Source organism: Colobus angolensis, unplaced genomic scaffold (genome assembly GCF_000951035.1).
Source record: "Colobus angolensis palliatus isolate OR3802 unplaced genomic scaffold, Cang.pa_1.0 Scaffold293, whole genome shotgun sequence".
NCBI lineage: Eukaryota > Metazoa > Chordata > Mammalia > Primates > Cercopithecidae > Colobus > Colobus angolensis.
In genome coordinates this window covers 1,913,721-1,927,202 of record NW_012116188.1, presented here as the reverse complement: position 1 = coordinate 1,927,202, position 13,482 = coordinate 1,913,721, and the positions used below count along the sequence as shown (strand labels likewise).

The following is a 13,482-nucleotide window of genomic DNA, read 5'->3' as shown; positions in this document are numbered from 1 at the left end:
ATGTTGGAATGAGGGGAAATTAATGTAACAATCAGAGCATAAAGAAATAGCACAAAGGAGAAAAACATAATGCTTTAAGAGAGAACAGAAGTCTAGAAAACTGTCCTATATTTACTTATTGCTTGGCACAGTTTGGTTGAGAGTATACTTCCGTTAGATTTATTCAGGCAAAATATATAAAGAGACTTAGTAAATCACAATATTATTCATCTTAGGCATCTACAATGGAGTAAACAAATAAATGGGCCCAAATAATTCTTTCCTTCTCAAAACTACATTGTAGTTTTATGATCTATTAATGATCTTCGGAATTGTTACATCACTTGTGTGCTTTCTATACTCCTGAGGTAGAATTCAGCTGCTTGTAATGGACAAAAACCAAATAAGGAAACAGAATTTACACATGGGCCACTTCAGCACGTTTCAGTTTTGCTGCAGCATTATTATTTGTGGGTTAAGGCTATTGCAAATACATATTTTGTAGATTAAGAATATTTTTATGGTGTTTCAGATGTTGGAGCTACTTTGCTTATATTTCCAAAAAGTGCTTTGTGTATTCCATTTGTAAACTGAGAACTTCTCTTTTAAAATTAGTGCTAGAAAGTAGGAACAATGTCTGGTTTAGAAGTTTCCAAATGATAAAAAGGTAAAATTAATTGATAATGGTTTCCCTTAAAAAAGCAGAAATTCACGTTCACTGTGAAATAGATCAGAAAACACACAGATGAGCAAAAGAGGAAACAAAAATCATTCTTATTTCAGTATTCAGGAATACGTGTGGATAGGTCAGCTCTTTCTTTCATTGTAACTATTTAGCTATGTGTATATAATTTTTTAAATGTGCTCATACTGTACATACTATGTCAGAACCTGATTTTCAATTTAACGATATATTCTGAAACGCGTTTTATGTCATTAGCTATTTTATTATCCTGGATGTTTTCATTGCGTGATTGAACCATAATTGAAACAAAGCCATGGTGTATTGAGCATCATTGTAGATAAATCCTTGGACATAGCATAAAGGTATACAAAATTGTAACACTTTGGGTATGCATTGCCAAATTCACCTCGCAAGATGATTCTGCCCATTTAAGTAGGCCCTAGTCAGATATCAGAGTGTCTGTGTTTTCAGTTCTCCTGTATTTTAAATGATATAATGAGTACAAAATACCTAATACAATGCTTGCATAGAGTAGCGTCTTATAAAAGTGGGTTTCCTTTCGACTCCATTCTCACTTAGAGAGAGAGTTCCACTGTTTATGCTTAAGTTCATGGGGACCATTGGTTTTAGGGGTCATTTAATGAATGTGAAGCAGTGAGGCTCTTAAATAAGTGGGTGTCCTTATTGTTTTCACTGAGTTACAGGAATGGACATAGACTATTCCATTCCCAAATCTTCATGGAATGAGATTAAATGCTTTAAATTATCTGGGCTGGAGAAGTTTCTTTATTTTTGCTAACCCAATCCCACTAGGTAAAAGAAGAAGGATGGATTTACTTACAGCTCCGGTCATCATCTGTTTATCAACAACTGAGATACTTACTCTCCTGAGTAGCAATACATTTTCTAAATACGTTTAATTATAGTCTCTCAGTTCCATGCAAATGCCTTAGGGATGTATAATGGTAACATCAAACTCTATCAAAAATAACAGAATTTTCAATGCCAGGCCCTACGAAAACTATCCTCGCATTCACTTTCAGAAGCTAGAAAAGTTTTTGTGAGAAACAAGTCATTTTCAGTACAAGTCCCTATCTTGATATTAGCAAAAGAACATTGACTGCAAAAAGCAGAAGGATCAAAGCAAGGATTTCCAGGAGGAAACCTTGCAAACTAAAGAGACTAGAACATCAAAGAATATCTGCTTAAAATTCTTTCCACCTTAAACCTCTCTCAAACTGTAGCAGCCATCAGTTACTAAGAGAGCATACTGTATTCCCTCGATGTCCTGGGGGAGAATAAAGTCTAAAAAAGAACCTTGTCCCCCAATACTTACAAAGAATTAAGACTGCCAGCCATAAATAGTGCAAAATAAATATAACACAAAATTCCCTCATACAAAAATGAATGAAAAGGAAAAAGAGTACTCACACAGTATGGGGTAGCAAAACAATGGTGCAATCATCCGTACCTGTGTTCCCTGAAAGCTGGGGCTGTTTCCACTGGTTTTGACATTTTTCTAGCAAGACTAGAGTTTTCTGTGGTGCCATTTCACAACAATAAGCCAAAAATGGACCTTTAATTTCAACTTCTCATTTGTTTACTCTGAAATTACTACATTTCTGGTGTTTAAGAATTAAAAAAAAAAAAATCCTACTTAGAAATATACAAGACAATCTTCATGTTCATTTTCTCTGTTTCCAAGTGCTTAGTCTTTTTTAAAACGGCACTGTTACCTTTCTTTTATGCATTTATTAACCATAAAAACAGAAGCCCTAAGTTTTCCTCCAAGCAAGCACATGGTAAAGAAACGACCCTTCCTTTCCAACATTCACATGGTTCTTTTTGTTGTTTTACCTGTTGTTTTTTTCACTCCCAGGACCACTACTGATTCAAGAACATTTTAAAATCTGAGAACAATGGTAGAAATTTCCTCTAATAATATTACAACAGCAATGTGTTTATTCTTTTCCTGTCGCTGTCATAATCCATGGCTTCTAGAAGTATTTTTAATGCCTAATGAAACAAAACTAAACAGTGACTTTAACATTAGAAATCTCTGCTGTTGAAAGTTAGGGGATTTCCTCTATTATTTACATTTCAATTTTTAGTTTGCATTAATACCATGTTCTTGTTCTTCGCATTATCCTTTTTTAGAACCTCCTTTGAAAAGTCCTGACGATGAATTGGTGTTTTATGAAACCTTAACATTCTCAGAAGGGCTTTATCTTTTTATCACAGTATCTATCCCTTGTATGATTTTCATCCTGTACAGGCTTTTCATTTCATACAAATAATTTACATTTAATTCAATTAAGTTTATGATCTTGAAATGATGACACACATATCCAGTACCTAATACTTTTCAATAAAACCTCCTTGACTGCTTTTTTAAAGCATTAACTGAGATTGTCAGTTTATGGTGCTGATGAATACAAAGCAATTTTTCTGGCGAGTGTTACAATACTAGGGACAGTGAGTTCCCAAACATTTCAGCACACCGAGCTTACATATGTGATTCTTCTAAGTGGGTTCTAATGTTTCCATAACCTGATAAAATGCTATTTTTTTTGGTAGCCACTTTTTAAAAAGTACTTCGTGTGCTGAAAACAAGTTCAGAAATTCAAAGCAATTTTATGTGAAGTCGTATTATCCTTACATCAGTATCAATTAATTTCTTTCAAGAAAATGTTGGTAAATCTCTGTGAGAAATAAAACATATAATTGTTTATGCTCTGTAAGTCCAAGTGTAAAGCAACAAAACTCATTGCTTATGTTCTTGTGATTTGCATGATCTGGTACAGTGACAGTTATACGTTGTCCTTTCAGATGTTTGCTAGTATTTAGGAGAAATTTGGGATGACCTTGGGATGATCTCTCTAAGTCCAGCTGCTTGACGCTAAATTCTATTTAATAACAGTTTGTGAAATCAGCACATCTCCTCGGAACTCTCCCGTGGGTTGCAAGTGATCAAACAGACAAAGTCGTAATGACAGGACAATTAGATTGGTTTAGCAGAAAAGGAACTGTAGAGGCGTTCATGAACAACTATGAAACTGCACATTGGGAGGGTCATATCCTTTATTACAATCACCACAAATACAAAAGCATCACTGAACTCTCTCTCTATGTATACTGTATATGTATATTCTCAAATTCTTAGAAACTTATTAGAGGTTTATTGGCTTTCCATCTTACTACATGCCATATCTATAAAACATTAAATGGAAACAAAAGTCTCTATGCAATTTTCAGATGAAAAACATTCTGTGCATTTTCAATTTATGTGTTTTCATTTAGACGGTTGAAAGGGTTTGCTAATAAATGTTTCCCAATTTAGGCTTCCTGGCCATGGGAGTGACATGTCCTGTGTCATGTAGAATTTGATAGCTTGTAATGTCCATTTCAAGTGTATCTTGCCTTCTCTGTAGCAAGAGCCAGCCTGCGGATATTGGATATACAACCAGCTGCAGCTTCCTGGAGATCCTGGTCAGGGGACCCAACCATATCCAGTAGAAGCTGTCACACATAAGGAGGAGGAGAAGAGACACAAGAATAAAAACATTAATCTAAAGACATAAAGTTAGGCTATGAAAATAATTTTCAGTAGTAAATAATTTTTAAAGCCACCAAAAAAGCATAAGAAATTCTATTTAAGCAAATGTGAATATAAACAGTGCTTAATCAGATGCAGGAATTCCTCATGCACTTCTTACCTTTCTGGAGCTGAATTAGACTCCTTCATCCCCACTTTCTCTGGGTATCTAACTGCTATTTTGGGGTTCTGCTTCTGAAATTTTTCTTGCATCCTTTCTGGCTTTTCCATCTCTCAGAACAAGCCAACAGCACACCATGCTTAGAGTAGCAGGGCATCTGATAAGATTCATCTCTCTGAGTCCCAATCCACCTGATCATGTCACAACCTCATTATATCAGTCACTTAATAGGGACTTTCAGTGACTTCCAGTGCCAACTAACTAGAGCGGATCTATTAACTTGTCCTTGAAGGGTTTGTGCACTCTGGCCTCAATGCATTTCCAGCTACTCATCTTTCTCCTCTTCTCCAAGATCACACTCTCCCACTTCTCTTGACTTTATTGATGCTCTCCCCCATCTAAAATTCCTTCCCATCCTCTTCTCTGGCTTGGTACGTTTTATCCATCTTTCAAAACAGACCTAGCCAACTTTTCCATGAAGCCTCCAAGATTTCCATCAAACTAAATGCCATTTATTCCTCATCAGGCTCTCAGTAGCAGTTTACTCAAATGTCTGTTGCTACATGTATTTTTTCCTTTTCATAAGATAATTGGCTTAATGCTTTCCGTCCTTCTTTAGATTCTAAGTGCTTAAAAAATGTACGGTATCTAATGCATAGAAGACAAATAAATGAATTAGAACATTTAAAATCTAGCAATTATGATTCTAATTAATAGTCTTGGTAAAGGATTTTTTAAAAGTAAATTTGAATCACATATTTTTCTACCCCATAGCATTTGAGTGCAAATGTAGATAATGCCAAAATATGAGGATGATTTGATAAGCAAAGAAATAGTATAAAGAAAAATACTGTGAGATGTTTTATGTATACCAGGCTTAGGGTGTGGCTTTTACTCTATAGGTAACAAAAAGAAGTTATTTAAGCACTTTAATTAGGGGAGTGACAAGGTCATATCTGTATTTTAGAAAGGTAACTTTTACAGCAAATTATAGAATATAGACTGTAGGGAAAAGAGGTGGAAGGGCACTGTATTACTTCATGTAGAGGTGACAGGATGGAATAAAAGGTAAGGATAGTGAGGAAGGAACATATTTAAGGGATATTTGGGATAAAATAACTATTTGATAAATGGTCCCAGAACAATTGCTTATCCAAATAGAAGAAAATTAAAATGGTAATCTGACATCACACATAAATATCAATTCCAGATGGATTAATGATGTTGTAGGACTCTCTTCTTAGTTCAGCTAAAGACAGGGTCCTTTTTACAAGGCCATGAAAAATTAGGCTCACAGACAATTTGAAGGGGGAGAAAAATGGAATTTATTGGGCAAAATGGGGGAAAAAAGGGAAACAGGGACTCTCCACAAAACCAGAGTCCCTGTGGGTGTGCTTCCTGCCTCGCAGATGGAATCCCAGGTATCACCCGGGGAAGAGGAGGGGCCAGGCTCCTGCTTGCTGCAAACATCACGAACTTCTGTGGCTCCACCCCAGTGCACACTCCTCCACCCCAGTGCACACTCCTCCACCCCAGCGTGCATTCCTCCACCCTAGCGTGCATTCCTCCCAGTGCCCATTCCTTCCAGTGCACACTCCTCCACCCCAGTGCACATTCCTCCCAATGCACATTCCTCCCAGTGCGCATTCCTCCCAGTGCACATTCCTCCCAGAGCTCCTCCCAGTGCACATTCCTCCCAGTGCGCATTCCTCCCAGTGCGCATTCCTCCCAGTGCACATTCCTCCCATTGTGCATTCCTCCCAGTGTGCATTCCTCCACCCCGGTGCACATTCCTCCCATTGTGCATTCCTCCCAGTGTGCATTCCTCCCATTGTGCATTCCTCCCAGTGCGCATTCCTCCCAGTGCACATTCCTCCACCCCGGTGCACATTCCTCCACCCCGGTGCACATTCCTCCACCCCAGTGCACATTCCTCCCAGTCTGCATTCCTCCCAGTGCACATTCCTCCCAGTGCGCATTCCTCCCAGTGCACATTCCCCCACCCCGGTGCACATTCCTCCCAGTGCACATTCCTCCCAGTGCATATTCCTCCCAGTACACATTCCTCCACCCCAGTGCACATTCCTCCCAGTGCGCAGGCTGTTTGAAGTTTCTCTGGGGACCCCTTTCCACCTGGCTGTCTCAGTGAGATTCAATAAGAAAGGGAAAATGCAAAACATTTAGAAGGTTGTATATGAGACTATCTTGTTCAAATTGGGGCACCGAAGAATGTCTGTCCTCTCGGTTCCTTGACCTCCCATTGTCACTGATCTTCACACTTCAACCTTCCACCTTCAGGGTCTCACCTGGGCCCTGATTTTTCATCACTGTCAACAGTCTGACCTCCAAACTCTCTGACCACAATGTCTCCTCCCACAATTTGGCTATGCAACCACCTTACTTGTTTGTTCTCATCATGATCTTTTGTCCATAGGCTCACATACTTTTTCTTTAACCATCTTCTGTCTTTGCTTCCTTCATAACCAGCTTAGATTGCATAGTCCATCTTTTGGATCATTCTCTTATCAGTTTCTTAAACCTCCTTACAACATCCCTCCAGGAAAACCATAACTGTCCATAAATCCAACTCTGTTCTTCCCTGTGCCTTCACCAATAACAGAGTCCTGTGGGAGACAAGGCAAATCAATCCACTATCAGTTCAACCTCAACTGGATTCTCATTCACTGCCCAGCAATTGAAATTTGTGTCCCTCTCATTAGGTTACTTTCCCTTTTCAATGCCTATTTTAAATCTTCCTTCTTCTTCAATCTCCAGTTCTTTCTTTTAGTCACCATTTCCAGAAGATGACCAATAAGGTCTCCTTCATAAACTTGATAGAAGCCTTTAGATAGAAACTATTCTACCTAAAACGGCAACCATGCCAGCATCTTAGCGGATCTTTTTATCCTATCTTCCACTTATAATGGCTCTCTCCTATCCCAGGCCCACCATCCACTTGTATTCTTCATTCATTCTTCTTCTTCTTAGGACATTTTACTACCAAATATTCCCTGTCTCTCTTCTACTTTAGCTTTCACCTCTTCCTTTCTAATGATTCCGTTATCATTTAAACACATGTCGTACACATTAAAAACAAAACAAAACAAAAAGACACCACTTTGACCCCATTTTCTTCCCTTCATAGCCAAATTTCTTTAAAGAGTTGCTGTCTGGAATTCCTATCTCCAGTCTTAGATTCCTCCCACTCACTCCAGGCTGCTGTTTGCCTTCAGCTCTCCTCTGAAATGACCCTCTCAGAGGATGTCGGTAACTTCCTTCCATGTGGCTAAGAGTAGTGGACACTTAGGAGTTCTCATCTTATTTGACCCCTTAACAGCATTTGATATAACTGGCAACTTCCTCCTTCACTGCCACTGGCTTCCTCTACCCCTACTCCCCGACTTTTCCTCGTATCCATTCATTCTCATCTTCTCAATCTTCATCCATGGCTCTTTCTGTCTCTCCCAAACAAAAATTGTTGGAGTTCATCAGAACAAATTCCTCTTCTGTTTTCATTCTGTTCTCCCTCTGTAGATGACATCTTTCACTACCTGAATTCAAATGGCATTCATATGGAACCATCTTCTAAATTTCTGTCTCCACCCCAGAACCTTCTTTGGATTGGAACACTTCATATCCAACACTTCTTAGCCATCTCCACTTGGAAGTCTCACAGCCACCTCAAGCTTAATAGATTCCAAATGAAATTTTTTACTTTTTCTATATAAACATGAATCTCTTTCCAAGAATTTTCCTGTATCCATAATAGATGCTATCACTTAGTTGTTCAAGATGGAAATCTGCGTGCCTCACACTCACTCCCACCCTCATCTCCCCTATGCTGCATCCAACCTATTATCATATTCTTGTGATTCAGCTGCCTACACATCTTTCAAAGTCATTCACTTCTCTTTATTGCTGTTGTCATTCACCCCAGTAAAGCCCACAACACCTTCCCACTGTCCCTGCACCCTGTCTTGTCCCCTGATTAACTATTCATACTGTATCTAGAGTAATTGCCTAAATTGCAAAATTCACTAATAAGATACAATGTTTTTGACAAACAGGAAGGAACAAGACAGGATCAATCTTCTGAGATTCAAGAGAAAGGAAGATTCTGTTCTGCATGAGGGAAACAGGGAAGTTTGGAGGGGCTCATGCCTTGGGAGTTTTGTATTATTCTTTTTCTCCAGCATTGTTCAATATCCTAGGCATAAGACAGAGGAAATAGATTATAGGAGTGTGATTCATTTGAACAGCCATATGGCCCATGCTGGGCCGGAAGGGAAGTGAAAACAGGAGGCTACTGATCACTGGGAGAATTAGCAAGTGAGGCCTCAACAATGCAGGAAAACAGTTTTGGTGGGACCAAAGCATGGGAAAAGGGTGAAAATAAGACATTCTCATCTGAGAATGAGAAATTTGGAGTTTAAGATTTTACAGATGAAGTTGCTTTGAGTATTGACAAGATCCAGGGTATGGCCGTGGGAATGTAGGTTAGTATAAGATTGTTAGGCATTTTTTGTTTGTTTGTTTGTTTAGACAAGTCTCACTCTTTTGCCCAGGCTGGAGTGAAGTGGCGTGATCTTGGCTCACTGCAACCTCCGTCCCCCAGGGTTCAAGTGATTCTCCTGCCTCAGTCTCCCAAGTAGCTGGGATTACAGGCGTGTGCCACCATGCCCAGCTAATTTTTGCATTTTTAGTAGAGACGGGGTTTTGCCATGTTGGCCAGGCTGATCTCTAATTCCTGACCTCAGGTGATTCACCTGTCTCACCCTCCAAAAGTGCTTGGATTATAGGCATGAGCCACTGTGCCCGGCCTGTTATGCAGTTTTATACATACACACAGATGTATGCATGCATGCATACACACTTATATATTCTCATTCTCCCTTTCTCACTGTAGGAAAAGGCAATAATGGAAAAATAATGAGCAGGAAGAACAAAGTAGCCACTCTCTTTGGTTATCCTAACACATGACTTAGATGTCTTTGTAGAGCTAGCCACACTTAAATCCCTTTCCTAGCTTGCAACTTTTAACGCATGATCTACGGTTCAGAGTTTTTATTAATCTCTTCGTTCATACCTCACTTTACTATAAAGATAGTTATAATTCTTTTAAAAAATTTTGGATGTATTTCAAGGGTACAAGTGCAAATTTCTTACATGCATATATTGCACAGTGGTGAAGTCTGGGCTTTTAATGGACCCATCACCCAAATAGTGAACACTGCATCCAATAGGTAATTTTTTAACCTTCACTCCCCCTCCCCATTTCCCATCTTTTGGAGTCTCCAATGTCTGTTATTCCATGTGTACTCATTGTTTAGCTCCCGCTAATAAGTGAGAACACGCAGTTTTGACTTTCTGTTCCTGAGTGATTTCACTTAAGATAATGGCCTCCAGTTCCATTTATGTTGCTGCAGAAGACATGATTCATTCTCTTTTATGACTGAGTAGGCGTTCCATGGCATATATATACCACATTTTAAAAATCCAGTCCTCTATGGATGGCCACGTAGGTTGATTCCATATCTTTGCTATTGTGAATAGTGCCACAATACACATACAAATGCAGGTATCTTTTTGACATAGTGATTTCTTTCCCTTTAGGTATATATCCAGTAATGGGACTGCTGAATCGGATGGCTGTTTACAGACAGTTTTTAAAGCAGATACAACTTTATGAAATTTAGACAATTTCTTCTAGATACATACCTCACACCATTCACCACTTTCATACTCACATGGCTTTCACTGATCTCTTTGTAGCCCACGTCCACCATGGTAACCTTTGTTATCCTGGAGTATGGAGTGCCAACTGTAAGCCTGGAGATTTTACTCCTCCACACCACTACTACATCACTGAATGTGAGCACTGCCAGCCTGGATGCCAACGGATCCTGATATTCATATGTCTCTATGCCCAATGGGCCTGTTTTTTCCTTACTTCTGCTTTCTGATCTTTAAATTATTTCTTATATCAGAACAAAACATTCCAACTAATTTCTTGATAAATTATATAATCAAGGGATTGACTTGATCCCTTGATTACATAATTATATAACTCCTTGATTATAGGATTTTAAAGTTATTAATTTCCCTTTACCTGAGTTATTTTCTCACTCCTTCTCCCAAGTAGATGATTCATAAGGGTTCCTGAGTCCCTGTGTTGACGCCATTGTTGTACAAAATATAGCAGAAAAACTCTCCCAACAATCACTTTAATAGACAACAATTATTACTTTACAAATTTTGTTATTACAGCCAGGTCATCACAACGAATAATGCCAGTTACCTGTAGGTGTTTCTGGGCCCTGGATTAGAGGACCTAACGCTACACTAAAAGCTTATTTCCACAAGCAAATGAGATTTAGAAAAAAATCTAGTCTCCAATTGCCCTATATTTGTCGTTTAGGTAATAGGAGGAGAATAGATTGCTAGCTACAGCAATTCCACCTAACATCTACCTCCCACAGCCACCCACCTTGCTTCCGCTCCAGTCCTTGGCCTTTCCACTCATAGTTCTGGTCATTGTTGCTTTTTAAATCTGGAAAGAAGTGAAGTAAAGTCCTAGTCCATAGCTCAACTACCTGAGAAGGAATCTAGATGCCTTATACTGTTCACTCCTTCCCAGAAAAATCACTATCAAACCATAGTCAAGGGTATGGGTTTTGAGGTCACAGCATCTTGGATCTGTACTCTGACTCTCCCAGTTACAGGGCACATCACTGAACCTCTTAACCCAACCTTCTCATATGTGTAAAGGGATCACGTACCTCTGGGGGTCACTGCAAAGATGAATTAAACATACATCTTTAATAGATGTTTGAACACCTGTATTCACAGCCTCTTCCTTTCTTTATGTCCTTTGATATTTCCCCTTCCTATTTCATCTGGTGATTCCCCCACCTTCTGCAAACCCAAGTCTGCAGTGTGTGAGAGGAAAGAGTGGAGGAGCACAGGTGGGGGGAACTTACACTGGCAAGGGCAGAGGACTCCTTATGGGACAGAAAAGAGCAGCAGAAGCAGAAGGAATGAAAAAGGGGGAAGGAGAACTTTCATCCTGTTTTGAAGAGTTTGAGAGGTTTGGAGTAGAAAGGTTGTTTCAAAAGCAACTCTGAGATGAGAGATATACTGAGAAAGATTAAGAACTTAAAGCTTAATAGTGCATGATTGTACTCTCTATCTTCAAGAGAGTAAAACTAGGATTGAAATTACTTTCAGGCCAGGTGCATGCCTGTAATCCCAGTGCACTGGGAGGCCAAGGCGGGAGGACGGCTTGAAGCCAGAAGTTCAAGACCATCTTGGGCAATATAGTGAGACCCTGTCTCTAAAAAAAAAAAAAAAAAAAATTAACCAGACATAGGTGTGTTCGTGTGCACCTGTAGTCTGGGTAGCTGGGTGGGTCTGAGAGGCTGAGGCGGGAGGACTGCTTGAGCCCAGTTCTTCAAGACTGCAGTGAGCTATGATTGCACTGTTGCTGTGACCTCAAAACTCATACCCTTGACTATGGTTTGATAGTGATTTTTCTAGGAAGGAGTGAACAGCATACTGTATTTAGATTTAAGAGACCTCATCTCTTAAAAAAAAAAAAAAAGAAGAGAAAGAAAGAAAGAAAAAAAATACTTTCAAGTGCTATTGGGTTGCTAGGCTTCTGTTTCTCCGACTGCATTTTCAGGTCAGGACTGGACCATGGGGCAGCCTGGTTTCATATGGGTTACACATTTGAATCACATAGTCCAGTGTCCAATACAAAGCAAGTGCTCCATGAATGCTATTCATGCTCATGGTGATTATTTTGCCAGTTCAGAAGTCTGGTTCTGGCATTATTTCCTGGAGGCCTGGCCTGGTTAGTTTGGAAGGAAGGAGGAATTTTGGCCCAGAGGTCAGTCTAGCTTCTGTCACCACCTGCTCCAGGCCCTGCCTTGGTGCTGGTTGACCTCCATGGACACCAATGGCCCAGGCTCCACAAGGCACTGGCTGCTGCTACGCAGTACAGCTGCCTTGGAAAGGAAACCCTTGACCTGATGTCTGTCAAAATCTAGCCTGCATTTCGCCCATCCTCCCTCAGGCCTGGTCATTGTTCTGTGGTCTCTGCTTGGGCTTTCTAAGAGTCGGTTGTATTTATTCCCAAACTCTTGATTCACTTACATAATTTCCCATTGCATAAACCAATGGACTGTGAGTGTCAAGCATATGAGTCATAATGTTTGGCACACAGAAAGCTGCTGTGTGTTGGCTATTCCCGGAGTCAACCAGATAAGGGTTGCTGGAGGCAGCATCTCCTGTGTGTTCACAAGACTTATGTTAGAAGAAAACTTGTAATCTAAGCAGGTACCCTTTTTATGACTCTACTCTATAAATTAAATTTTTCTTTACCTGAGTAACTTCTAGTCCTGAATGTACCAAGAGGACTGCTCTTTGTTGAGGGAATTTATTTTCCCTTAAGTTTCTTACATTAACCACAAGGCTTCATTCTATATCCCATATGCTGGTTGGTTAAATTTTAGCTTAACAATTAAACCAATGAAGCCCAGCAACACCCCCCCTTTTTTTTTTCTTTTTGACAGAGTTTTGTTCTTGTTGCCGAGGCTAGAGTGTAATGGTGTGATCTCGGCTCACTGCAACCTCAGACTCCTGGATTCAAGCCATTCTCCTGCCTCAGCCTCCAAGTAGGTACGATTACAGGCATGTGTCACCGCACCCGGCTAATTTGGTGTTTTTAGTAGAGACAGGGTTTTACCATGCTGGTCAGGCTGGTTTCAAACTCCTGACCTTAAGTGATCCGCCCACCTTGGCCTCCCGAAGTGCTGGGATTATAGGCATGAGCCATCGGGCCCGGCCAGCATCCCACCATTTTAAAGAACTATGATTTATTCTTTACTGCTGAATTTAGCCTGCTCTGTCCATTTTACTTAGCTAAGTACAGTCTCAATCAAGGGTATAGAATTGGAAGTCTAGAATTTTCTGTGTGCTCAGGGTCTGAATAACTTATTATTTGAGACGTACCCCCAGAACCCTCTTTGAGTTTTGCTGCTAGCTAACTGTATTGTTTTCCCGAGTTTAACTTTATTATCAATAAATGTTACTCATTGCTTT

At 39.8% G+C, this 13,482-nt stretch overlaps 1 protein-coding gene across 2 annotated transcripts in view; it reads right to left on the bottom strand.

The window, feature by feature from the left end:
• Positions 1–3,725: 3,725 nt before the first annotated feature.
• ARMC4 (armadillo repeat containing 4) overlaps positions 3,726–13,482 on the bottom strand; it is a 197,761-nt gene continuing 188,004 nt past the window's right edge. For both annotated transcript variants that reach the window (XM_011949218.1, XM_011949217.1), the window contains exon 20: positions 3,726–4,183. In XM_011949218.1, the coding sequence (XP_011804608.1) occupies positions 4,070–4,183 (114 nt within the window). In that variant the 3' untranslated portion in view covers positions 3,726–4,069. The remainder of the gene's footprint in view (positions 4,184–13,482) is intronic.